The 23,288-nt window shown below is 57.3% G+C and overlaps 1 protein-coding gene across 2 annotated transcripts; it reads left to right on the top strand.

The window, feature by feature from the left end:
* The first annotated feature begins 4,201 nt into the window (after positions 1–4,201).
* Positions 4,202–10,735, top strand: TNFRSF6B (TNF receptor superfamily member 6b). Of its 2 annotated transcripts, XM_086474588.1 has the most exons (5): positions 4,202–4,254; positions 4,295–4,361; positions 4,878–5,256; positions 7,396–7,593; positions 10,458–10,735. In XM_086474588.1, exons 2-5 carry the CDS (start codon positions 4,320–4,322, stop codon positions 10,733–10,735), a joined length of 897 nt encoding a protein of 298 aa, XP_086330714.1. In that variant the 5' UTR covers positions 4,202–4,254; positions 4,295–4,319. The 2 variants fall into 2 exon arrangements, with proteins under 2 accessions (XP_086330714.1, XP_009944925.2); XM_009946623.2 differs by lacking the exon at positions 4,202–4,254 and having other exon boundaries at positions 4,320–4,361.
* Positions 10,736–23,288: the final 12,553 nt, after the last annotated feature.

Genomic DNA, 23,288 nt, shown 5'->3' with positions numbered 1-23,288 from the left:
TGCAGCTTCTTGGCAAAGTCTAGACGTGGCAGCAGGAGGGCTGGTAACGGGCTAAAGAACCACGTGAAAATCCATGGTAGGAAAATCGAGGCCGCCTTTCCGCCGGCCAGAAAGGAAAGGCACCGCTGCTGCTGCTGTGCTGAGGCTGCTCCAAACAACCGAGCTGCCGGCGGCCGGGGCAAACCTCGGCGAAAAAAGGTCTCACCTGACCTCCCTGCTGGGGAAGCTGCAGCGTGGGGCTTCGTGCTCGAGTGTGGAGCACAAACGCACACGGCCCAGGCTGTGCTGTTGGACCAAAACACGGAGCCCCTTTGGTTCCAGCTAGAGTCAGTTAGCCTGATCCTACTGGCAGGAGCTTTGGATTCCTTCTGGCCCTGGGGGGGTTGCTGCTCCTTCTGGGTAGCAGAAAGCTGGGTTCGATTTTCTTTGTGAATCACAGAATGTCAGGGGTTGGAAGGACCTCGAAAGACCATCCAGTCCAACGCGCCTGCCAGAGCAGGACCACCTAGAGCAGGTCACACAGGATCGTGCCCCGGCGGGTTTTGAGTGTCTCCGGAGAAGGAGACCCCACAACCTCTCTGGGCAGCCCGTTCCAGGGCTCTGGCACACTCACAGTGAAAAAGTTTTTTCTTATGTTAACGTGGAACCTAATTCCTAACGTGGAATTGGGTGTTTAGCTCTTGTAGTTTTGATCTTTGGCAGCATTAAGAATAAAGCCCGAGAGCTTCACCATCCCCAGAGCCAGTGACTGGCAGCGGGAGGCGAGAGGCTCGTTCGGGTGGTGCAGAAGGGAAACAAACGCTCAAATGTTACTTCTCTGTAATGATACACAAAAGGCTTTGGCCACTGAGGAGAAAACCCTCCATGTCCTCTCACCACCGCCCTGTGGCTCCTTCACCTTTCCAGAGACTTTGCCTTTGCTTTTCGAGCGTGGGGCCTGGTCTTGACTCTTCACGAATTCCTGTTCAGAGTCTCTTTGAGCTGCTGCCTCCTCCTGGGGGGCTGATGGAGGGTGAGGGGAGGCTGTTAGGGACGAGCTCTGTTGCCCCTTCCCCAAGCACAAGTGCCCAAGCTCTAGGTAAGCCACACGTCACTCTCCAGGGCACCTCCTGGATAGTGTCTGGGTGTAAACACGGTGTTCGTGCCTGGGCTGTATACGTGGGGTGATGATAACGGGATAGACGTGGCTCTGTAGAGAGGGAACAAGTGGGAAAAGAATATTTGGGGCCACGGAGTGTTGAGAGATGAGGGCAGCAGGAGCCCAGCTCTTGCCAAAGAGAGAGATGCCGCTCTGTAGGGTGGCAGCTCAGACCCACAGCTGGGTCCTACGTGTAACAACTCTAAAAACTACAGACCGCCTCTCCTTGTGGTGTTGGGCCTCCCGACACAAAGCGGAGCGTAAAATTTTCCCAATGAAATTTTTCTGCGATCCTGTATTTGGTGTTTGATACTCAGAACCGCTCGGTGGCCCGAGCTACCCGACGGAGAGGAGGGTGGATCTGGGAATGGGAGATGCTTGAGAAAACACAAATGGTGACAGCTGCCAGAGGGGCCTATTCAGAGGATGTTGGTCTGGCTTGTAACAACCGTCTGTATCCCTCTAGGGCAGCTGCATTCCCAAGTGGAATTCCTTTCTTGCAGCTCAAACAATGGTGGGAAATTCGTTGGGAGCCGCAGCGCGGGGCAGGCGAGGGTACCGAGTGCTGCTGTGTGCAGAGGCGGCGGCGGGTGTCTTCTTCCTCGGAGGTCTTCGGAGCAGACAGCAAAGCCTGACCTGAGAGCAGCGAGGCTGTAAACAGCAGTTCCACAGAAAATGCCTTGGGGGAGGATGTTTGAGACCCTTCGGCGTCTCCACACGTGATGCTTGAGAAGTTGCACGTATTAAGCAAGCGTGTCTGTGGGCTGCCTGCTCTTTGCACCCTGGGCTTTTGTTCTGAGCAAGCAAGGCTCTGCTGGCTGGTGGTTCTTATCCCGATTTTGTCTTGAGAGATGCTCCGGGTGGTGGTGGTGCTCTGCTGGTATAAAACCTACCAGCTGGGGGGTTTCCCCGGTTGCAAACCTGCTCTTCGACATGCCAAGCCAGGGGTGGCAGAGCCCTGCCTGAGGCGAGGGGGTGGCTGGGGACCCTGGGCTGTGCCAGCAGGAGAGGCCACGACGAGTTTGTGACCCAGGAACCAGCGGGGTTTGTGTGAGGGGTCTGTGACCCAGGAACCGGCGGGGTTTGTGTGCCAGGCAGTGGCAGCAGCCCAGCGCACAGGTCACGGCGCTCCGTTGCCCTTTTCCCAGCTGAGGATGACAAAAGGTGTCGTTAACAGGGGCAGTGCAAACCCATCAGACTTCCCAGCTGCGTGCTCCGTGCCTTAGGGTGTGATGTGGGTGGAGGTGCGTTTGCCTCTCTTCCATTGACTCTAAAGTTTAAAAACAAGAAAAAAGCTGAACTTTTTTCTCAGCTAGCTCTTTGGAATCGGTTGCAGCTTCACCCTTCTTCTCTGCCTTGTGGCTCCCAGGGGAGATGGTGTCTGGGAAGGAATGAAAAGGCAGGTTTTTGGGTACAGAGTATGCTGCGCTCTCCGTGCGCTCGGTGAGGAGCTCTACCTGCTCTTTGGTGTAAAAGCAGGAAATTCTGTGCTTGTTCTCCTTCCCCTTGTGCTTGTGGTACGGGGAGGGGGGGGGACCGGAGCGGGTGCAGCTGGAGCAAAGAGCCAGCAAGTGCCTTCCTGGCTCATAGAGCGCTTCGCAGAGGTGCCCTTGGGTTTTTCTTGCCTTCAGAGGGAATCTGGTGAGATGAGGCGGAAGGACGAGGTACACGACGAGTCTGAGGTATTTAAGCAGGGGCAGCGCAGAGCGAGGGGTAAATGCTCCCGCGTGGCTCTGCTGAGCGCTGTGCTGGCAAGGCTGAGCTCGGTTCCCCCTGAAATCCTTGGGGTCCGAGGCTTAGGGCAAAGTGTCCTCTGTAAGATATTTAAACGCTAGGTGTTTTTATCCCACCAAAGGAAACCCGAAGTGTTTTAGTGTGACAGTTGGAGTTAGAGTGTCGTCCTCAGTCCTCCTGCAAGGAGAAGGTTGACGCTCTGAGCCGGTTTCAATTGCCTGCCTGCTAAAGCTGGGCTGTTCTAGCGGGGCTGGTGCCCTCGCAGCGCGCGGGGTCTCAGGGGGGCTCACGGGGCAGAGGGGGTTTGCTCGTGTTCCCAGCTGGAACAGCCCCACAGCACCAGCTTCGCTGCTTACAGCCCCGGCGAGAAACGGCACCTCCACGCTGCGTTTGGGGGGCAAACTGTGCCCCCAGCAGCGAGAGACAAACGCTGCTCCGGGGAAATTCTTCACCATTTACAGCTAACGGAGCGCGGGGGCATTTCCCCAGCCGAAAAATCCTCGACATCCCCCTGTAAGGCTCGCGGTGGCGCAAAGCCCACCTCCCTCCCCGCAGGTAAATACCCTCTATTGCCCCCGCAGCTCCACTTTTTCTCTGCAAAAGCAGCGAAAGCCGCGCTGGGAGCCCAGCGAGCGCCGGGCTGCGGGGCTGGCGGAGCCCAGGAGGGGGTGAGGGGGCCGGGCCGGCTGGGATCCCGGCGCTTGGCTTGCGCAAGAGGGGTCTTTCCCAACGAGCTGGGGCTTATAAAGTTGGTGGCGACGGCGGGAAGCGGCGTGGAGCGGAGCGGTACGGGGCTGCGGGGTGGGGAGCGGAGCTGCTCCCGGGGAGGAGCCGCTCCCGGGGGCTGGGATGGGCTGGGGAGGGATGGGGATGGGCTGGGGAGGGATGGGGATGGGTTGGGGAGGGATGGAGGCCTCGTCTGCTGCTCCGCCACCTCTCCCGCTGCTGCTCCGCCACCTCTCCCCTTTCTGCTCCCTCCCCGGCTGCTGCGGGTCCCTCCCGGGGGTGACTTTCCTTTTCCCAGCGCTTACGTGTGTCGGGGCGATGAGTGCGCTGGGAGCACGGTCGCAGCTTTCCAGCGGTGAAGCCGGTTCTCTGCCGCGCTCTGCTTCTGTCCCTGGGCTGGGGAGAGCCGGCATCTCCCTCGGAGGAAGGACCGGCTGAAAAGCACGTGAGAAAACTCAGCCTTTCCTAACAGCCCTTACCTGTGCTCTCTCTCTCTCTCTCTTTCTCTCTCTCTCTCTTTCTCTCTTTCTCTCTTTCTCTCTCTCTTTGCTTTAAAGTTGGAGGCTGGACTGGGACTGCTGCTACAGAGAGGAGCTCCAACCCAGCCACTCTCCTCAGAGCCAACACCAGCCTCTGAGGAACCCTCTCTGTCCCCCCAGGTTTCTAACTACGGCGCTCGGAAGCCCCCGTCTAACTACGGCGCTCGGAAGCCCCCGGTGCTATGCTGCCCTGCCACGTGCCGAGTTTCAGGCATCCATCCAAGGTAACGTACTGTCTGCTCAGGGGCTGGGCGTGTGTGCTTTGAAAAGGAAAGGCAGGATAAATGGGACTCCGGGATTCTCTGCTCCTAGAACAAGTATCGGGGGTTCCAGATAAAGTTTAGGGTCCCTACAGAGCACGCTATGTGTTTGCTAGTTTAGAAAATGTCCCTTCTGTTTCTCACCCCAAGTGGTGGGGAGCTGCCTGGGGTGGAAAGAGGAGGGGAATGTGTTGGAGCTGCTTTTAGCACTGAAAGAGGGAAACGGGGGGCTGTGAAGGTGCCCCAAAACAGGTTTGGGCAGCACCGTTTGGGAAGGATGCTTTGTCACCTGGGGTGGCAAGCGGAGGGCAATGGGGAGGCACGTGGGGGGCAGTGGCTGGTCCCTGGCGCCGCCGCCGTCGTTTTACCCCTGGGGCTGGGGAGAGCGTGAGGTGGGGGAATAATTTCTTGCGCCTCTGACGGCTGCAAATCCTGTCAGGCAGCAGGAGCTCAGGGCTCTTTGCGCTGTCTTTGCCGTAGTGGATGTTTGCCCCTCTCCTCCTTTTCCTGGCTGAGCTCGGCTGCGGCGCCCAACCCACTTACCAATGGAAAGATGCTGCGACGAGCGAGAAGCTCACGTGCCAGCAGTGCCCGCCGGGGACCTTCGTGGCGCAGCACTGCACCAGGGACAGGCAGACGGTGTGCGAGCCCTGCCCGGATTTGCACTACACGCAGTACTGGAACTACCTGGAGAAGTGCCGGTACTGTAACGTCATCTGCGAGGAGAAGCAGGTGGAGGTGCAGCAGTGCAATTCCACCCACAACCGCGTCTGTCAGTGCCGGGAGGGCTACTACTCGGAGCTGGAGTTCTGCATCAGGCACTCCGAGTGTCCGCCGGGCCACGGGGTAGAGAAACCAGGTAAGTCCCCTAGCCAGGCGGCTGCAGCAGCGGTGTGCCTGCTTGTGAGGCTGCTGTTGCGTCCCGAAATCTCCTCTGGAGCTAAAAATCGGGGAGAAATACAGCGGTCGGTGATTGCCCATGGCCTGACCTACTCCCTGTTTGCTCACCAGCGCAGCGCCGTCCTTGCTGGCGTGTGAAACTGCCCCTGGCGTCTTTTCCAAGGAGGGATTTGTTTGGGTTTTCCCTCCGCTTTCGCTTTGAGAGCCTTCGAATTCCCCCAGCGCCACGCTTGGATGGGACGTGGCCATCCTGGTTCCCTGCTTCACCTGCCGCGACAGGCAGGGCCGGGCGGTGGTTCCCCCGTCCCCGCAGCCGCAGCAGCTCGCCCTGCCGGGGCTCTCGGTGGGCAGAAAGGTCCGAGGGGCTCTTGCTCCTCCATCAGGTCCCTTCCCCTTGCAGGCAGGGAGCCAAGGAGCAGGGAATGTGAATTATCCGGACTGAAGAAGGCTGCTTGTGATGCAAGGGTAGGGCTGGTGAAGGTGTGTAGCTCTGGGGCTGGATTTTGTGGGGTTTATTGAGCAATTTGGAGAGGCTGTATTCAGCCCAGGGACGGGTTCCAAGCCAACAGAATCAGCCTTGTTTCGACTCACGCCTGGGGGAGACTCACGAGTCCGAAACTCCGTCCCCTGGTGAGATGTAAGTCACGAGAGATTTTACGGGGGTTATTTTTCGGTTGTTTCCCCAGCACAAATTTCCCTGGTCCCTTGGTTGCCCCCATTTGCATGTGCATATACTTTCTAAAAATACAAGTTGCCTACGAGCGGGTTTCTCTCTCGCTGTCTCCTGAGTCACCGAGGACCAGGCTCTGTCTGGAAACCGCAGCTGGGTAGAACAGAACAGTGTGGGGCAGCATCCGCAAAACCAGCTTCGTGCCTTGAAGCGTGGAGGCTTCTGAAGTCCTTCCATGTGCGGCACAGAAGAGCTCCAGGCTCGCAGGCCGGGTGAAATACCTGTTGTCTTCAGCCGATGCTTATGGTTGAGGTTTGGGATTTAATTTTTGGAGGGGGGCGTGACTTACAAGATGCGATAACGCAACCAAAGGTGCCCTAGGTCTGCAAACAACGCGGGGAAGCCCTTTGATATTAAACATCTGATTTGGCTGGAGAACTGAGGAGCCACGCGAGCAAGCTGGGGCATTTGAGGGGAAGCTGATTTTTTTGTTGTTGTTATTTATTTTTTACAAACAGCTTCTCGTGTGAGGAATGATGCCGCCCCAGCTCGGCCATCTGAACCCTCCAGCAAGGACCGAGCATCCAGCCCGGATGCTGGGAGCGCTTGTGTCCGGCCGGGGACGATGTGGACCCGGTGGCTGCAGGGCTGGGGGCAGACCTCGCTGGCTTTCGGGTGCTTTGGATCCGTGTGCGGCCCCTCTGGGGACACGGGCTGCTTTTTTGGGTTTCCCATTTGCAAACACTGGCTCGGGTGTTGAGGTGCTCGGCTGGGCTGGCCAGGGCTTCTCCTGGTAAAGCCAAAGCAACGGCCTGGGTTGCAACAGGGTAGAAACCTTGTTCTTAACTAGATAGGCGAAGAGGAGATGAAAAGGGGTCTGAAATTTGCTCCCGGCAGGGCCGTTCCCCCTTCCCCAGGGGATGTGCAAGACGCCCGGGTGCAATCTTGCTCGCGTGGCACCGTCCTGGGGAAGCAGCGGCGGGTCTGGCCCGGAGCCTGGGTGGGAAACGGCAGCGCTGCAGAAGTGAGCGGAGCTTTCACCTTCTCGGCAACTTTTACTTTCACTTGACTCTGCTGTGAATCAAAGGGCTGGTTTGGCACTCGGCTTACCCGCCGTCCCAGCTGGTGTCTCCTGCCTGGGAGGTGGCCCTTTTTCAGCAGCAGGTGACATCTCCTCTTGGGTCTGGAGGCTGGTGGCAGTTTCTCAGCACGTGCCAAATGCTTTGCCTTGGGAGATGGCTGGGGGAAGCGCCGCTCTTCGCCCTACAAGAAGACACACGCTTCCCAGGGGAGCTGCAGGCAACAATCCCTTCCAAAACGTCACCCTCGTGCTCGAATGGTTTCTGGCACTCTTTGCTGACATCATCCCCTGCTCCCTTGCCACCTTGTCACCCCAGGCTGACTGTCCCCTTGCCTCCCCGCGCGCAGGTACCCCCTTCGAGGACACCCAGTGCCGCGCCTGCCCCCGCGGCTTCTTCTCTTCCTCCAACTCCAGCACCAAGCCATGCCAGCCGCACCAGGACTGCGAGCAGCAGGGGAAGGTGACCAACGTGCAGGGCAACCAGTACCACGACACCCTCTGCACCTCCTGCAGACTGGGGAGCAGCAACAGCACGCAGGGACCAGGTGAGCCGCAGCTCTGCGGGCGGAGCCGGGGGGGATGCCAGGGCCGTGATGCTGCCAGGGCGAGAGTGAACTTTCTGGCGACTTTTTTTCTACGTAGGTGCAAAATGAGGTGAAATAGCTTGTGAAAGCATGGAGTGATCCAAAATTAGTAGTAGTTCTGGATAAAATAGAGACCATCTGCCTTCTTCTCCCTCCAGGGTCGGTCCCGTAGGGCAAGGGCAGGGCGCAGGGCTTAAGCAACGGCCGCTGCTCAGCCAGAGCCCCTGCAGGCTCCTTGCTCAGCAAGAACAAAGAGCTGGCGGTGAAATCCTGCCAGTTCTTATCAGGGACTGGGATAACTGGGGATGCCGGGACACGAGGACAGTTTTGGTAACCGTTCGGCTGTCACTGGCGGCTCGCAGCGATAACCGAGGGCTGGCGGTCAGGTACACAGGCGCGGTGGGAAGGGCTGTGCCTCCTGCGCTCGCTTCTGCCGGGCTTCCAGCCTGTTTTCCAGGAAGGTTTTGGCACGGCTGCAGCCTTGTCTCGTGCTGGTTGGACGGAGCAGAGTCCAAGGTGCGTCGGAGCTGAGCGTAGGGTGGACTCTGACCCGGGGTTAGGTGAAGAGTAGAGGCGTGTGTCAACCGTGTCACCGTGACAGCGCAAACGTGGCGCTGAGCCTCGGTGGAGGCTGAAGGTTGGGCCGGAGCTGCCAGCGGGCACAGGTCGTAGAGTACAGAATAGCAGGTTGGAGCGACCTCAAGGATCGTTTGACCTCAAGGATCATCTGGTCCAACCTTTCCTGGGAAAAGCACAGGGCAGAGGAGCGGGGGAGAGCGATGGGCTGGTGCCAGGAGTGCTTTGTGACATGTCCCCCAACAAGTCAGGGGATGAGAAAGGGACCGAAAACCATCTCAAGGGCCTGATGTTGGCTGGGGTGAGGCAGGCAGCTGACTGGAACCACCCGCTCTACCCTGAGCATCCAGCCAAGATAGACGGGAGACAAATTCAACGAGACTGATCGGGGTGACACTGAACCTGCACCCTCGAGCTTCCAAAAAAAAGTCAGCCGTAGAGCCATAGAACAGCCCAGGCTGGAAGGGACTTGGAAAGTTCAGCTGGTCCAGCCTTTCAGGGGAGAGGGAGCCTGGATGAGATTACCCAGGACCATGTCTAGCCACGTCCTGAAAACCTTCAGTGATGGGGACTCCGCCGCGTCCCTGGGGAGGTTGTTCCAGTATAAAAAAAAAGGTCTTCCTTCCACCAAGACGAAGGTTGATAGAAGAGCTTCAATAAAAGCTTCTCCTCCGTGGGGACGGAGGAAGGAGGCTGTTCCCCCCAGCAGCGTGCGAGTGGAGCTCTTGCCTTTCCATCCTCTCCGGGCACCGCCAACGCGGGACATTCCTCCTGACGGAGCCTGACTCACCCCACGAGCTCCTTGCCAGGAGCGTGATCCTGCCGGCGAGAGGAGAGGGAAAGCTCTGTCATCAGTGGGACGCGGTCCCGGGGACCGGGGGAGGTCAGGTGAGAGCAGCAGCACGTGTGCTGCCGCTCGTTAGGCAACGGCACCCGCGGCCAGACCGGCCTTTCAGCTATTTATAGGGCGAGAGGAGGCAGGTGAGCAACGGGAGCCGAGGGGCATTTTTAAGGCCGGTTCGTCATGATTTCACGTGGGAGGCGCACGGGCATGTGCGTGGCGAGCGCAGGAGCAGTTTGGTAGAAATCCTGAGTCTGCAGGAGGGGCAGAGTCAGGGCAAAGGAGCCCGACCCAGCCCACTGTAACCAGTGAAACCATTCCCAGTTTACAATGGCATGAAACTGGGTTAGTCTCTCCTGGATTGAGTAACCGTTTGGCCTTGAGCTCTTGAAAAATTCTTTGTGATTTCACTCCTTACGCTGCGTTCCAGCAGCGCTTTAACAGCTGGGACTAGGTCTGTCCAAAAGCCCCGACCCGGGCTGTGCCTGGGGGCTGGTCCTGTCCTGAGATGTAAAACTCTGTGTGGGAAAACAGAAACTTTCAGGAAAAACAACATGAGTAAATACTTATTGCGATCACTTCAGATTTTTCTGGAGTTTCCCTCTTCCCCTACTCCATGGCAGGGAGGAGCATGAGAAAGGTATATTTACTTTTTTCACAGCTGCAGGAACTTTTGCATGTTGTTTTTCTAACTGCCCCTTATAGGATGGGCTGCTGCTGGGAAATCCAGCCTGCGGCGAGGGCTGGACCCGGCCTTCCAGGGCAGTCAGCTGGCAGAGAAGGGCTTTGGCCAGTTAACGATGCCGCATTTGATGCTTTCCTCCTCCTTCTTCTTCCTCCTAAACGCTTTTTTTTTTTTTCCCACTTGCAAAATGCTGCTTCTGACCCGCTCGTTCCACCACACCGTGCCGGCGCCGGAGCCGGCCGCCCTCCCGCTTCCCCCCGACTTAGGCAAAGGATGTGCCGGGTGCCCGCGTGTGTGGGCAGAGCGGGGCAGGAGGTCCCCAGCTCGTCCTCATGGACGGACGTGGCCATGTGAGCTAAAACACCCTCCCGACCCTGGGCGATGGGTTTCCCAGCAGGGTTCGCTGGGCTGGGCCCCCTCGTCTGAGCCACGGCCGGAGAGCGATGCCCAAATGAGGACAATGTCACGGGATCACAGAATGGTTTGGGCTGGAAGGGACCTTCCAAGGGCATCTAGTCCAACCCCCTGCAGCCAGCAGGGACATCTTTAGCTGGATGAGGTTGCTCAGAGCCCCATCCACCCTGACCTTGAATGTCCCCAGGGATGGGGCTTTACCGCCTCGCTGGGCAGATGTCCCATGGAGAAGCTCGGGAGGCCTGTGACCTGCTCTCCTGGTGTCATGGTCACCTTCCCTCTAACCTCTGGGCGTTTTTCTCCCACCAGCTCTAGCAGACGACGACTGTGAGCAAGCCATGATAGACTTCGTGGCCTACCAGAACATCCCCCTCAGAAAGCTGAAGCGCCTGCAGCAAATCCTGGAGCACTCACCGAAGAAGCAGGCGCTGGGGACCAGGGCGGCCAACCAGGAGAAGTTCAGGGCTTTCCTCACCCACCTCAAAGAGGGGCACTACGAGCTCACCAAGGAGCTGCTGGATGCGCTGCGAACTGCCAAGCTGCACTCCATCGAGGAGAAGGTCCGCAAGCGCTTCCACCTGCACTGAGAACACGAACTGAACTTTCCCTGTGGTTTTCGTTTTGTTTTTGTTTTTTTCTCCTGAGGCTTCGTTAATTTATTAAGCTTTCCAAACCTAACTCGAAACGCAGCGTTAGAGAGCAGCGGTGGGGCAGGGCTAAGCCGTGCTGCGGCAGCTGCGGTGGGCGCCGCTCTGCGGGCGGGTGCATCCCTGTCTCCAGGATGGGATGCTGTCAGCAGCAGCGTCCCTATGGCCGGTGCAGCTCCTGGGAGCTCCCTGGGTGGTGGCTGCTGGGTCTCCAGCACTCAGCAAGGGCCAATATTTTACCAGAAGAGAAACATGCAGCCAGGGTCTTTTTTTTTTTTCTGGGGAAGAACCCAGCTCCCCCTTTTTAGAAAACTGTCTGGCTTTGTTTTAAACTGTGTGGGTTTGGGTTTGGTGGGGGTTTTTTTAGTTACTTAACAGTATTTCCCACAGAGGATTCACTTGCATTTGTTTTGATTGCTTCTGGGACATGTTGGGTGTAGGATGCGCCCCTGATGTCGCTGGTCCAGCCGGCTTTAAATTTATTTCTAAACTACCTGTTTAGAAACACCTTTTATACGGTGTTTGAGAGATGTTTTCTAAAGAAAGAAACCAAAGAAGTTATTTTATTACATGATTCTCTGTCACCAGAGTCCTTTCCTGGTCTCATTTGGAGGAGAAAGGTGGGGGTGCAAGTCCCAGACCATCATCTCCCGACTCCACTCACCCTCGCCCGCTCTTGGCAAGTGCTTCGCCCCACGATCACACCGCATTAGCCACCCACACGACACAGTGGCCCCCCCAAACCAGCCTCTGTGACCCACGGCGAGGCCGCGTGCGAGCGGGACGTAGCCCGGCTGCGGTGGGATTTGCCGCCGGTGCGGCCGGGGTGAACCTCCCGTCTCTTGGGTCGACCCAACCGTGTCACCCTGAGCCCCAGGTCTGTCCCCACACCCGGCTGGATGCTGCGGCGTGCGAAGGGGAGCACAGGCAGCCCAGAGCCGTGCCTCGGGGAGCTTGTGCTGACTGCAGGCCCCGGGGCGGGGCGGGGGGGTGTTTAGGCTTTGCAGATGTCACTTGGGGAAGTGGACAAGGGTGACCGCCTTGGGCATTTTCCAGCCTGTGGCAATGATGACACAGAGCCTGCATCTTCTGACTTGCATGAACTTGACATTTTTATAGCTCTTTTTTAGCTCAGTAGTTACCAGAAATAGTTTGTGGTTCAAAAGAAGAATATTTTCCCCCAGCTAGGAAGCACTCTGAAACACGTGCTCTGTGGAAGTGCGCCCACACTTCCCCCCCTGCGAGGAAGGCTGACATAACCCAGTACCAGAGGGGAATTTACCCTCCCCTTGCCGCCCACAGCCACATCTGGGCTCTTCCTGCTGCAGTAAGCTGTTCACCCAGGGCAGGCTGGACGAACGGGGCTGATCCTGGGGGCAGCACTCGCCTTTTCGCTGCTCCTCACTGCTCCAGAGTCCCTGGGTGTCCGCTCGCTTCTGCCTGGCACTGCAGGCTTGCGACTGGGGATCCCAGGCTTGCAGCTGCCTCACCCCGGTGTTGGGCTCGGGGGATGAAGCAGCTCAGAGATCCTGACATCGCCCTGGGTCACTTGAGCCAGGGACAAAGAGAAGCGAGCGGCTGAAAAGCAGCAGAGGGGACCCCTCGTTCGCACCTCTGCAGCGAGCCAGGGCTGAGCCTGGCGCTCCCCTCGCGGCTTGGCCAAGCCCGGCCCTGCGGTCCTACAAAGGAGGCTGCGCAAGGGACCGTAACTCCCCTTTCCAGTGCTCGGCTACCACCACGTCTAATCTCTGCCCTACAGAGCTGCAGCTCCATCCCCAGGCGTGACCTACTCCCAGTCCCTTGGCAGCAGAGAAGTGCCGATGGCACGGTCCGAGAGCAGCCGGGGCAGGAGGTGAGGAGGGTTTCCATCGGAGCACGGCGAGAAACCCCGTACTGCTGCAGCGCGGTGCTTTGCTCCGAGGCAGAGGGCAAGGCAGGTCACCCAGCGCTGATGGGGTGATGGCTGGAGCAGCCGGAGGGATTCCCGTCCTGCTGCATTGCGGCGGGTCCTGACTCAGCGCGAAGGAGTCGGTGTCCTTGGGCTAAAGGAGAGCAGGAACGGAGGGCTGTTGGGGTGGGAACTGCTCTTTGTCCACACCATCCTGGCTTCTTGAAATACATATTGACCATGAGAGTCGGGCAGGAGGGGGAGGGAAAATGTAAGTATTATGGGCAAGAAGCTGATAAGCATTATCTTGGATGCTCGTTTAGTTGGGTGATTTTTCCAGAGAAAGAGGTGCCTTTTCTGTGTATTCTTTTGTAATAAAAGACCTCAGTCCTGAGATGGAAGTGCCCGTGGGGCACTGTGGCTGAGCTCGGGGTCTTGGGACACCCTGTGCTGCCCTCGGAGCTTGTTGCCCCCGGAGCTTGCTGCCCTCCTCACCAGCCCAGCAAAACCCAGGGCAGAGGCTGGAGGCTGCCATCAGCTGCCAGAAGGCAGCCAGCTCCGGTCCCTGGGCTCCCGGCTGAGCTGTGGCTCTGCTCACCGGCAGCTTCCCGTGGCTGGGGGCTCCACGGGAGTCCAGGTCCGACCAGGCACTGGCAGGGGCCGAAGCAGAGTCGTGTTTGGCCGAGTTCATCTCCCCGTGTCAACACACTGAGCGGTGCCAGAGCCCCGCGGCTGCTAAACGGCCTGGGCAGCGATCGCCCACTTCCCCCAGCACGTGTCCTCCCAGCTGGGCCAGCCCTGGCCTGGAGAACAGCCCCAAGAAACATCTTTCCTGATGAATGCCGGTGCAGAGGAGGGGGGTTTGGGGGGTTTTATTCGACATCATGAGTGCTCTGTCCCATCTGGACATCAGCCTGCCCAGATCCTTTGTCCATTCAGATACAGCAAACGCAGCGGATGCTTTCGTAGGCTTGCCCCCACCCAAAGGTTTGCAAGGGTTCGCGTCCCACCGCTGTGACCCCAGGGGGTCCGACACCCCCCACGTGTAGGTGGTGCGAGGGGGAGGAGCTGCCCGGCTCCCTCGCTGAGAAGCGAAGCCTTGCCGAGCCCCCATGGCCCTGCCGGCACCCAGCGCGGGTCAACCGCGTCCGACTTCTCCTTGGAGGGGAGACGACGGGCGTCCGTCACCCGCGTGCCGTGCCAGACTGCAGCGGGGGGCTGCAGACCTCAGCTCGCCGGAGCGGGAGAGGACGGTTGAACAACTGGGGACGGCCCAGCCGGTGTCAGACGAGCTCTGCGCTGCCGGGCTCCCACCGCTGTCGGCCGGAGCAACCAGGAGGGAGGGTCTGGGACCGGCGGTGCTGCCCTGTGCCATCCGGCAGCTCCCCGGCTCAGAGCTACCAGCGTGACTCGCTCTTCCAGGACGTCCCGTGAGCACCCACGTGTCGTTACGTTGCTCTGCCCAGGCGGTTTGGACCTGGCGGTGGCTGTCGGTCTGCTACAACCCAGCGCCGGCAGGTCGGAGCGTCCCTTTGGGACCTTCCCATGCAGGTGACGTTTTGGGCACCGGTGTGTTTGCAGGCGGTTTATCTCTCCCCAGGTCCCTCAGCTGCCGTTGGCCGCAGCTGCCCCCCAACCCAGGTCCCCTTGTGCTGAGTTAGTTGGAATTTCTGCCCAGCGAAGCTTCTCCTCGCGGGGACTCGTGGATAATGTGACAGTGGGGGATCTTTCTGGTAAATATTGACCTTTATAACGGCGTCCAACACCCCAGCACACGAGTCCTGCTTGGTTTCCAGGAAAAGCTTTGCTGCAAAAGCCTGCATGAGCACCGAGCGGAGCTGACCCCCCCGCTCTCCCCGCACCCAGCCACGGAGGGGGGGGGTCACAGACCAACCTTGCGTTGATCACGAGTTTAATGAGTTGAAAAGGTGAAAGAACTGAAAAGGATAAAAACCCCAGTTGGTTTTCACTGAAGTTTCCAAAGCCCGGCGAGAGAAGAGGAACTGTCGGCAGCGTGAGCTTCTTCCTAACAATTTAAATGACTTTTTTCCTTCTAAGCTGCAGCTGAGGACAAGTTCACGGTAACATTTAAATGTGGATGTAGCTCTTTCCCGGGGATGACTCAGCTGTTTAGAACACAGACGATAATCTTCCCAAGTGCTATGAGCACTACGTCAGAAGGCCAAGCCCACGCTGGTCTCTGAGTCGGGCTTCCCTGTCACCCTACGCTGTTAAATACTTGAAATGGGGAGGAAAAAAAAAAAAAAAACCACCACCACAAAAAAACACAAAACCACTAGTTTATTTAAACAGCTGAGGCACGGCCGCGTGTTCCATCTGTGCCAGGGGCTGACTCCGGCGCCTCTCGCCGCAGCCAGGTGTGGCGATGACTCAGGGTGCCGGCGGCGCCGCAAAGCCACGAAACCGCTGCCGGCAGGAGCCGACTCACTCGCCGCAGGAGCGGTTCGGGCACGTTACGCTTCAATGCAGCGAGAACACCCCGTGCGCCGGCCCAGTGCTGGAGGGTCTGAAACGGGGCTAGGTGAGTGACTAATGGTGTCATTGAAGGAGTCAGCGGGAGTTTTTCTGGTGAGATCACGCGTAGCTGGCTCACGCCTCGCCGTCGCGAAGGAGGAGAGCCGGGATCGCTAGAGGAAGCCGAGGGGGGGAATTTTGGAGGTGTGCAGAGGGGCGGTGCCCAGCGCAAACGCGTAATCCTGCTTGTCAAAAGAGTCCCCCTCCCCCCGTTTCTGTTTTGCTCGAAGTGGTTCTTCACCGCCGGCCCTCCCGCGGTGCTCGGTGGTTGCCAGGGGGCCGAGCCCTCCGGATGCTGTGGGAGAGGACTGGGGGAGCACTAGCACACACCGAACGTGTTTGAATTCGCCCATCACTATTCCAAAGAGGCACCAATTTTATCTTCTTTTGACACATACATCGATTTTCTTCTGATTGTAGGGTTTGGGGTTTTTTTTTTTTCCCTTCTGACTAATCCCCTGTGTTGCGTGCCCAGGCTTTCCCTGCTGCGACTCGTCTCTGGCTGCCGCGTGTGCTATTCCTGCGGTGACCTGACGATGGGACCGAGCTGCCCCGGCGCCAGCGCTGCGGGCGGCGAGTGCCAGCCGCGCCGGGGACGCAGAGGTCGCGTCCAAGAGCGGGAGCTGAGCGACAGCCGAAGGGTGCAGGGCAAACCGAGCTGTGCTCAGCTCAGGGGGACCCGAACTGGGGTGACAGAGAATGTGACCTGAGAGAGGTCCCCTGCCACGGGCAGGGGCCGTGGTGCTCAGGACAAAGCCATTGCCACAGCCCCACCCGGTACGGCAGCGGTGGCGATGCTGCCGGGCTGGACGCAGTCCCCCAGCTTTCGCTCACCCCGCTATTATTTCCCAGTCCTCCTTTGCTGCAGGTCCTCGTACACGTTTGTTCCTGTCTGAGCCTCCCATCGGCTCCCAGGGGGCGAAGGCTCAAAACGGGCAGGAGGAGCAGAAGAAATTCATCCCTTTTTTTACAGAAAACGGTGACTGCGGTGCACCGACCGGCTCCACGTCACCGGCGAGGGTGCTGGCCGCACCGGGGCGTTGCGCAGAGGTCTCCTCTCGCAGCACCATGGCCGGGTTCCGGTGCCACCAGGCTTGGCCACACGTGTGGGACCTGGAAAGTGCTTTTCTCCCATGGGGGTCTCCTCTCCTTCCCCTGCCTTCCTTTCTTCCCCTCCTCGCTTTATCGTTTCTGTTCCCTTCCGTGTTTAAGGAGCTTCCCGAGCGCGGGACGTCCCAAAGAGCAAGCACGAGGAGGCGCAGTCGGTGTGACCCGTTCCCAGCCTGGGCCGGGCGGGCGGGGGGAACCGAGAGGTGAGGAGCGGGCAGCCCCACGGCGGGTTGGTGTCGGTTCGGCATGTCCGGCGAGGAGATGGACCGAGGGCTCTCGGGCCGAGCGCGACTCATGACCACCGACCTGCAGCCGGCCAGAGCTGGGTGAAACTCTGCCTCCTCCTCACTTTTCCTCCTATTGCTTTTAATTTTTGCCTCGTGTTGACCAAAACCAGAATCTGACCAATAAATCCTTTTAATGAAAAACATTAATGGAAAGGAAACCGTTTGGTTTGGCGCTATTATTCCTGGTAAAGGCTTTGGCAGCCTGCTGACCCTGCAAGTGTCGCCGAAGGGTCCCCGCTTCAGAGCCACGTCTGGCCTCAGGGTGCAGTTGCTTCCCCCCCTCCGGCCCCTTCCCTCACTGCCCAGCCGAAGGGCCCTTCTTTCCCCCTCGTAAAACGTGACAAGCTTTCTAGGTTCCACGTTTCGGAGGTGTTCAGAGGTCTTTGCAGTAAGCGTGTTCCAAAAAAGCAAATTATTGCTGCCTGCCGCTGAGCAAGGCGAGAACCGGTGGCGGCACCTTTCATCCACCACCTCCCCACGTAGATGCAGTTATCGGACGGGGCTTTGAGCAACTTGGTCTAGTGGAAGGTGACCCTGCCCATGGGTTGGACTAGGATGATCTTCCAGGTCCCTTCCAACCCAAACCATCCCATGATTTGGGAGTATTTAGGACCCAGCAGCCTTGTTCAGACGGGGCTGTAGCACCGAGTCAGTCGATAAAAAGGGAGCTAAAGAAACGCTTGCATGGAATTGTCTAACAAAACCTTGGATCTCGTGGTGGTTCCAGAGCACACCGCTGCAGTTTTCACTTATTTCCAGCGTTCGCTTCCAAGCAAGTGTCGGAGGACAGCTGTCCTTCACAGAAACGCTTGCTTTTGCCCTGCGAAACTTACTGAGAAGGTCACTCACAGGAGTTCATCCACCCGTCAGGGTCGCACTCAGCTGAAGCACATGCCTTCTGTTTGTTCAGCCATGGTTTGGCTCCCCTGAATGTGCTCCCGAGGTATTGAGCCTGTAGCGCTCAGATCTGGGCACTGCCTCCTCCTAGCTTGAAGAAAACCAGAATATATCAGTAAACCTTCTGATGCCTTTCAGCTTACATCAGTTTTCTGGGAAACGGGGTCAGGAAGCTTGCAACGACTGCAGCTACGATGGCCTTACACAACACCCTCACTGCTCGGCACCACAAGTTCTTTATGTAGCATCATCCGGGTCAGCATAAAATCAGCCTTCCCAAAGCAACGGTTTGCTTGCCCTTTAAAAGCAACGGCTTTTTCCATCTTACACAACGTTTTGGGAGAGGGCTAGACCAGCCTGCTGTGCCCGAGTGACTCAGCAGGATTGGAGATCAGAGACCTGGCGGTGCCGTATCGACACGGGGAAGGATCGAGGCGCCGGTTGTGGCACGGGCTGTCCCGCATCGCCGCTCCCCGCGGGAAGAGCACCAGGCCTCCAACGCGCCAAGCGCCAGCAGCGGCCCGAGCTCCGTTTGGGGCTTTCCCCAGCTGCCCCGAGCATCGCGGGGCTCCAGCTGTGCTGTAACACGGGGGAGCGGAGCCGGGAGACCTGAGCCTTTTTCCGTGGAAGTGCAGGGAACGACACCTTCCCTACGCTGGTGCCACGAGGGCGGGAGCTCAGCGAGGACGTGCATGGGGTGGTCCAGGTGCGGCGCCGAGTCTCGGGCACAGGGGTTTAAGGGCTACGAAGCACAAGGGATTAGACAAAGGGCGGGAAAGTTCAGGGATGTGCTCCAACGTGCTTGTTCAGACCCAGATCGCACAGATTCCCCGATGCTGGTTTCTGTTTGTGTCTCTCTCTCTACTTCCTTCTGTGCTGCGGGAGCTTGGTAGGTGATTTTATTGGACTTCTCTTGATCTTCCCAGAAGTTAAGAGGAGGACTTTTTAGTTGGTAAACTTGGAAGATAAGAATAGGAGTGGACATTCCCCACCTCATGACTCTGAACCTGAAAGAACAAGCCAGCTCTGACAAGACCAAGCCCCAGTTCTTCTTTCACCCAGTTTCGCGTGCTGCGCACTGGCGTGACATCACCCAGGAACGACCTAGCCCGTGATTCAGCACCTCTTGTTCGCAGAGGTCCCCTGCCCTGTGATCCAGCCGCTGTGCTCACGGGGCACTCACTAGGTCTTTCCCCGCGTGTGGTGTAGGCTATCCCGTGATCCCACCTCTTCTCAGGGCATGGGGATGAGCTGTCAAAATTTCCACCGCGCTGAAGACGTGGGCGCAGACTTGGGAGAGCTGAAGCCCTGCAGAGGCTGGGGCTGCGTGGGAGCAGTGGTTGTCCTTCCCCGCTGCCGTGGGTGGCTGTTGCTCCCGCTGCTTTCATCTCCAGGGCAAAGACCTTCCGCTCGCAGCGCGGTGCGAGACAGACGTGGGCATTATGTGGGATCTCAAACGTAAAGATCAGCTTTGCTGGTGTCAGAGGAGCAAAAACAATCTTTCCACAGGGCAGGATGACCTTGGCGTCTCACGGGTCACCTTGTTCCCCTAAAAGAAACGACCATGGGAAGGAGCAGTGGGCTTTGGTCACAAAATGGGGAGTGAAAGCTGGGAGTGAAGTACAGGGGCTGCCTGGGGGGCTCGTCCGACCGTTCCTGCTCGGAGGGGCACGCCGGGAGGAGGTGTTATTTGCAATGCCAGTTTCCGGAATCAACAAATTCCTCGCTCCTCGTTATGACTGTCCTATAGAACCCTCATATTTTTGTGGGAGTGTGACAAAAAAAAAAAAAAAAAATTGCTAAGGGATATCTACAGATAAGACGGTATCAAGTTATTTGACTTCTGAGAACCAGCAGAGGAGTTCCCGGCTGCGAACCGAGCTGGAACACAACAGAAACAGCTCCGTAGGTTTCTGTTTCAGGAAAGCATTCAAGGACTCACTGACTTGTACAGGGAATTTCGTTTAGCCTCAGAGCAGTGCTTAGGGTATGTGCTGAACACAGATGTCCCAGGGCTGCGCTGGAGCGGAGGTTTGAATGAGTTCCTCCAGCCGGCCTGCATGCCGTCCGTCCGGCAGCTGAGGGCTGTGCACTTCAAACGATGAAGCTTTTCCCCAAATAACGCTGCCAGCTGCCTCCCCCGGCCGCGGGGCCCTTCCCGGAGCAGCAGAGCCGCTTGCTCGTGCTCCACAGCCCGGCTGGCGGCCAACAGCTCTGTGAGCAACAAGGCTTTGAGCGCCGGAGTCCCCCGAGGTGGGGGCTCGCTCCTGTCGCCGCCACAATGGCAGGGAACGGCCGTTCAGGGAGGACTGGATGGAGGAAGCACAAGCTGTGAGTTTGTGGATGGCAAAAAGCCAGCACTACCCCTGGAGGGGCACAAAAAGAAGTCATTACTCGTGAGCGAGCAGCGTTGGTAAAGCTCACCACACATTGGGCCAGCCAGGATTTTGTTTCAAGGCAAGGCTGCTTCATCCTGCGAGTTCCTCCGCAAATACAGCTGCTGCCTCATCTCCACAGCTACTTCTGACAGCGCGTGACAACGCGGCGGTGGGAAAGGTGAGGCTGCGGCAAAGACGCCCTCCCAAAAGGACGTGGGGAGCGTGGTATTCAACAGAGGCCGCTGCTAACAAACCCGAAACCCGGAAACTCGTTTGGAGTCAGCAGCTGCGAGGAAAGACAGTGCAAGCGCGAAGGAATGAGGAGCTCCCTGCCTCCAGAAAGTGATTTTATGTGGTTAAAAATAAATGTCAGGCAGAATTCCACAACTGAGTAATTCACTGCAAATGCTCCTCCTCGTCTTGTTTCTAATTGATGAGCACTTAGTTTATGGAAGAGATGCAGGTCACTATTCCCCTGGCAATGGGGATGCTGGGCTGCCCTCAAGTTTCCTCAGTCATTTTCCTCCGCGAGGTTCTGGCTGCTTTCAGCGCCAACGCGTTCCTCCCTTTCATCAGCAAATGTCATCAGCCCCCCCTTCCGAGGTGAGGAGTGCCAGGGGTGAAGGCCTGTGAGCAGATTTCAGTCGTAGGAGAGCAGGCGCTGCTGGTAGCTGGGACTGGAGCCTTGGGAAGTGCTTTGGGATATAAAAAACGTAAGCGTGCAGAGAGAAACTAACGGAAAGCCCCCAGTAGTTGTCATGGAAGCTGCTTTCACCAGAGGAGCAGAAAAACAACTCTTTAAGGGCTTTCAGAAGCCCAAGAACCAAAAACCAAAGGGCAACGCTGCAGGAAATGCCTGTGGTGCAGCAAACCAAACAATCTGTGTTACACACCAGGAATGGCTCGTGTGGGATTTCCAACTTGTATAAAATTCCAGTGGGGAAAAAGCACCTGCTCTAGTTTCTCTGGTCATCCTTTGTCCTGAGGAGAGCTTGGCAGAGGACAAAGGCCGCTCCCACCTCTCCACTGCCTCTGGAGACAGAGTTGAGCCAAATTTTAATAGAAAACTGTGCCAAAAGGGGTTTGAGACGGCATCGAGCCTGGAACCCATCTGCGTGGCAGGGCCAGCTCAGCCTGGTTTTCTGGATTGTCCAAATGGCTTTTGGGGAACCTATAGACAAACACACATTTGGGAGGAACTTCTTACAGTCTCTGAAGATGGTCCCAGGACCAAAGGCAGAGTAACTCCATGGAGCTTCTTTTGCTGAAAGCAGTTACAATGTACGTGAATCCGATGGGTTTGGAGGTTTGGTTTTTAATTGAAAGGCGTAACGGTCCAGAGCAGTGACAGGACCACTCTTTGCCTTCCTTTGCAGGTCCCTCTAGAAGTTCTCTCCTTGAACTAAGACCACTTGCAGCAGAGAAGTCCCAGGACGCTACTTGAAAAAACAAAGAAACGCATAAATCAAACCAGAAACCTTCCAGGTTTTGAGCCGAGAACTCTTGTAACCTTACGTTTTCCAAACCCCCGACGGTACCTCATAGTTACGTTATTCATGATCACACACTTCTGGAAATCATGACTAACCCAACAGTCTCATGCCCAGCTAAAACATCATCGCTGAGGAGAAGCAAACTTCCAGACGTGCAGTAAAGTGCCCTTTCCCTCGAGATTGCTCTGTAGTGCGTCAGGGCAGATTCTTACCTCAAACGAGCTGACAGATGCGCTGGACATGTTGGGATACACCCCATACGTGCCTTCGGCTGGGTGCTTCACCCTGCTCTGAAGGAGACGGCGCTGCCCAGAGCCTTCAATATGTTGGGCTTAGCCAAATCGTGTCTGGTTTACCCTGGTATTTCCCCAGTTCTGTGGGCAGGACGTCACAGCAGGTGGGGTAAGAACCGACAGCGCTGGGCAGCAGACCACCAGGCCGCTGCAGCGGGGCTAACTCGCTGTTGCCTCGCACTGGGATGGGATTGGGTCGTACCAGCAGCAGTGCTGTAACTCAAGCTATTCTGTGTCTCTCTGTAGTTCCAGATGAAGGTGAAACCGCCACCGCGTGGACAGCACGGTGATTCACAGAAGTGGGGGTTGTGTTATTTTTAAGGAATGTGCTTGCCTCCTGCTGCTAACAGCTAATAAAAGCGTGCTTACCACAGAATTCCAGATGGGTGAGACAAAGTTAATCTCCCACCACTGTTCAAAACAAGGCAAGCAGAAAAACTACCACGGTTATTAGACACCTGGCTTTATCTCAGTGTAAAGCATGCTGAAGGAAGAAGCGGTTACCAAGTACAGATGGTTCATCTGTTTCACCTTGGGAAGATAAAACACCTCTCCAGAGAGACAAACCGCTGTAAAAGGCCTGGGCACACCAGGCCCTTCTCACGTGTATCCAAGATCTGAAAACCTGATGGTGTCCGAACTACACAGAAACGTCCTTGCTTGGGTTGGAGGGCTTGAAGGGGGGGTCGCTGGCAATGCAAAAGCATTTTAAATAAAAGCCTGCGCTTCCTGGAAGGGCTTAAATAACGCACAAGTCTAAAATACGATAAATTATTAAACCACTGATCAGCTACCAGCATCTTAGACTGTCCCAGTGGGATTTTTTTTATTTCAGTGGAGCTTATGCACTGACTACCATCCCTTTTCAGAGTGCTTTTCCACGTCAGTCCGTCCTATTCCATGGGTCTGAGGCAGCAGCAGCAGAACTGACCTGCTTACAGAGGCTGAAGGTGCCATAAAACCAACCGCAGGAGGAAGCGGTCATGCCCTTGTGCAGCCATTTACGACCCTACAGAGCAGAGGCAGCCAGACCCCCCAGCTGCCTTAGCAGCACCCTGTTGTCCTTGTGCTTCACGTAACGTCACCGCGCCGGGTACCTGCTCCGTGAGCTCCAAGCCCAGGCTGCGCTCACTCCGCCAAGATCTTCCTCTCACACCGACCAGCCCATCGAGCTGAATTCCCCCACTGCCGTCGTGCTGCGGCGTGGAAGACCCACCGAAGCGATTCAACAACTGGCTGGCCCGTGTGCCTGCTGGGCTGCCCCAGCGCTCAGGAAATCTTCTGACAGCATCAGGTAAGGGCGCCTTATCACAGATGGTGGAAAAACCAGATTGCGAAGCTCTTTCCCAAAACAGGCTTCGGGAGCCAAGCAGCTGCAGCTGCGACTGCCGTTACCACCCTGGAAGCCAACTCTGAATGACACCGAGCTTTTCACTGCCGGTTTCAGAGAAATCCTGCCTCATTTTTGTGGCCATTAGAGCATGCTCATACTTATGTATCGCAGCTGATGCATCTTTCTGGGTGACTCTCCCACGCTTGAGAACCTGGAATTCTGAAATCGAAAGGTTTGCTTTAATTTAAGACCTCCTGCCGCTATGCGCCACAAAGCTGT

Source organism: Leptosomus discolor, chromosome 17, assembly GCF_034619465.1.
Source record: "Leptosomus discolor isolate bLepDis1 chromosome 17, bLepDis1.hap2, whole genome shotgun sequence".
Lineage (NCBI taxonomy): Eukaryota > Metazoa > Chordata > Aves > Leptosomiformes > Leptosomidae > Leptosomus > Leptosomus discolor.
This window is presented reverse-complemented; position numbering and strand designations above follow the sequence as displayed.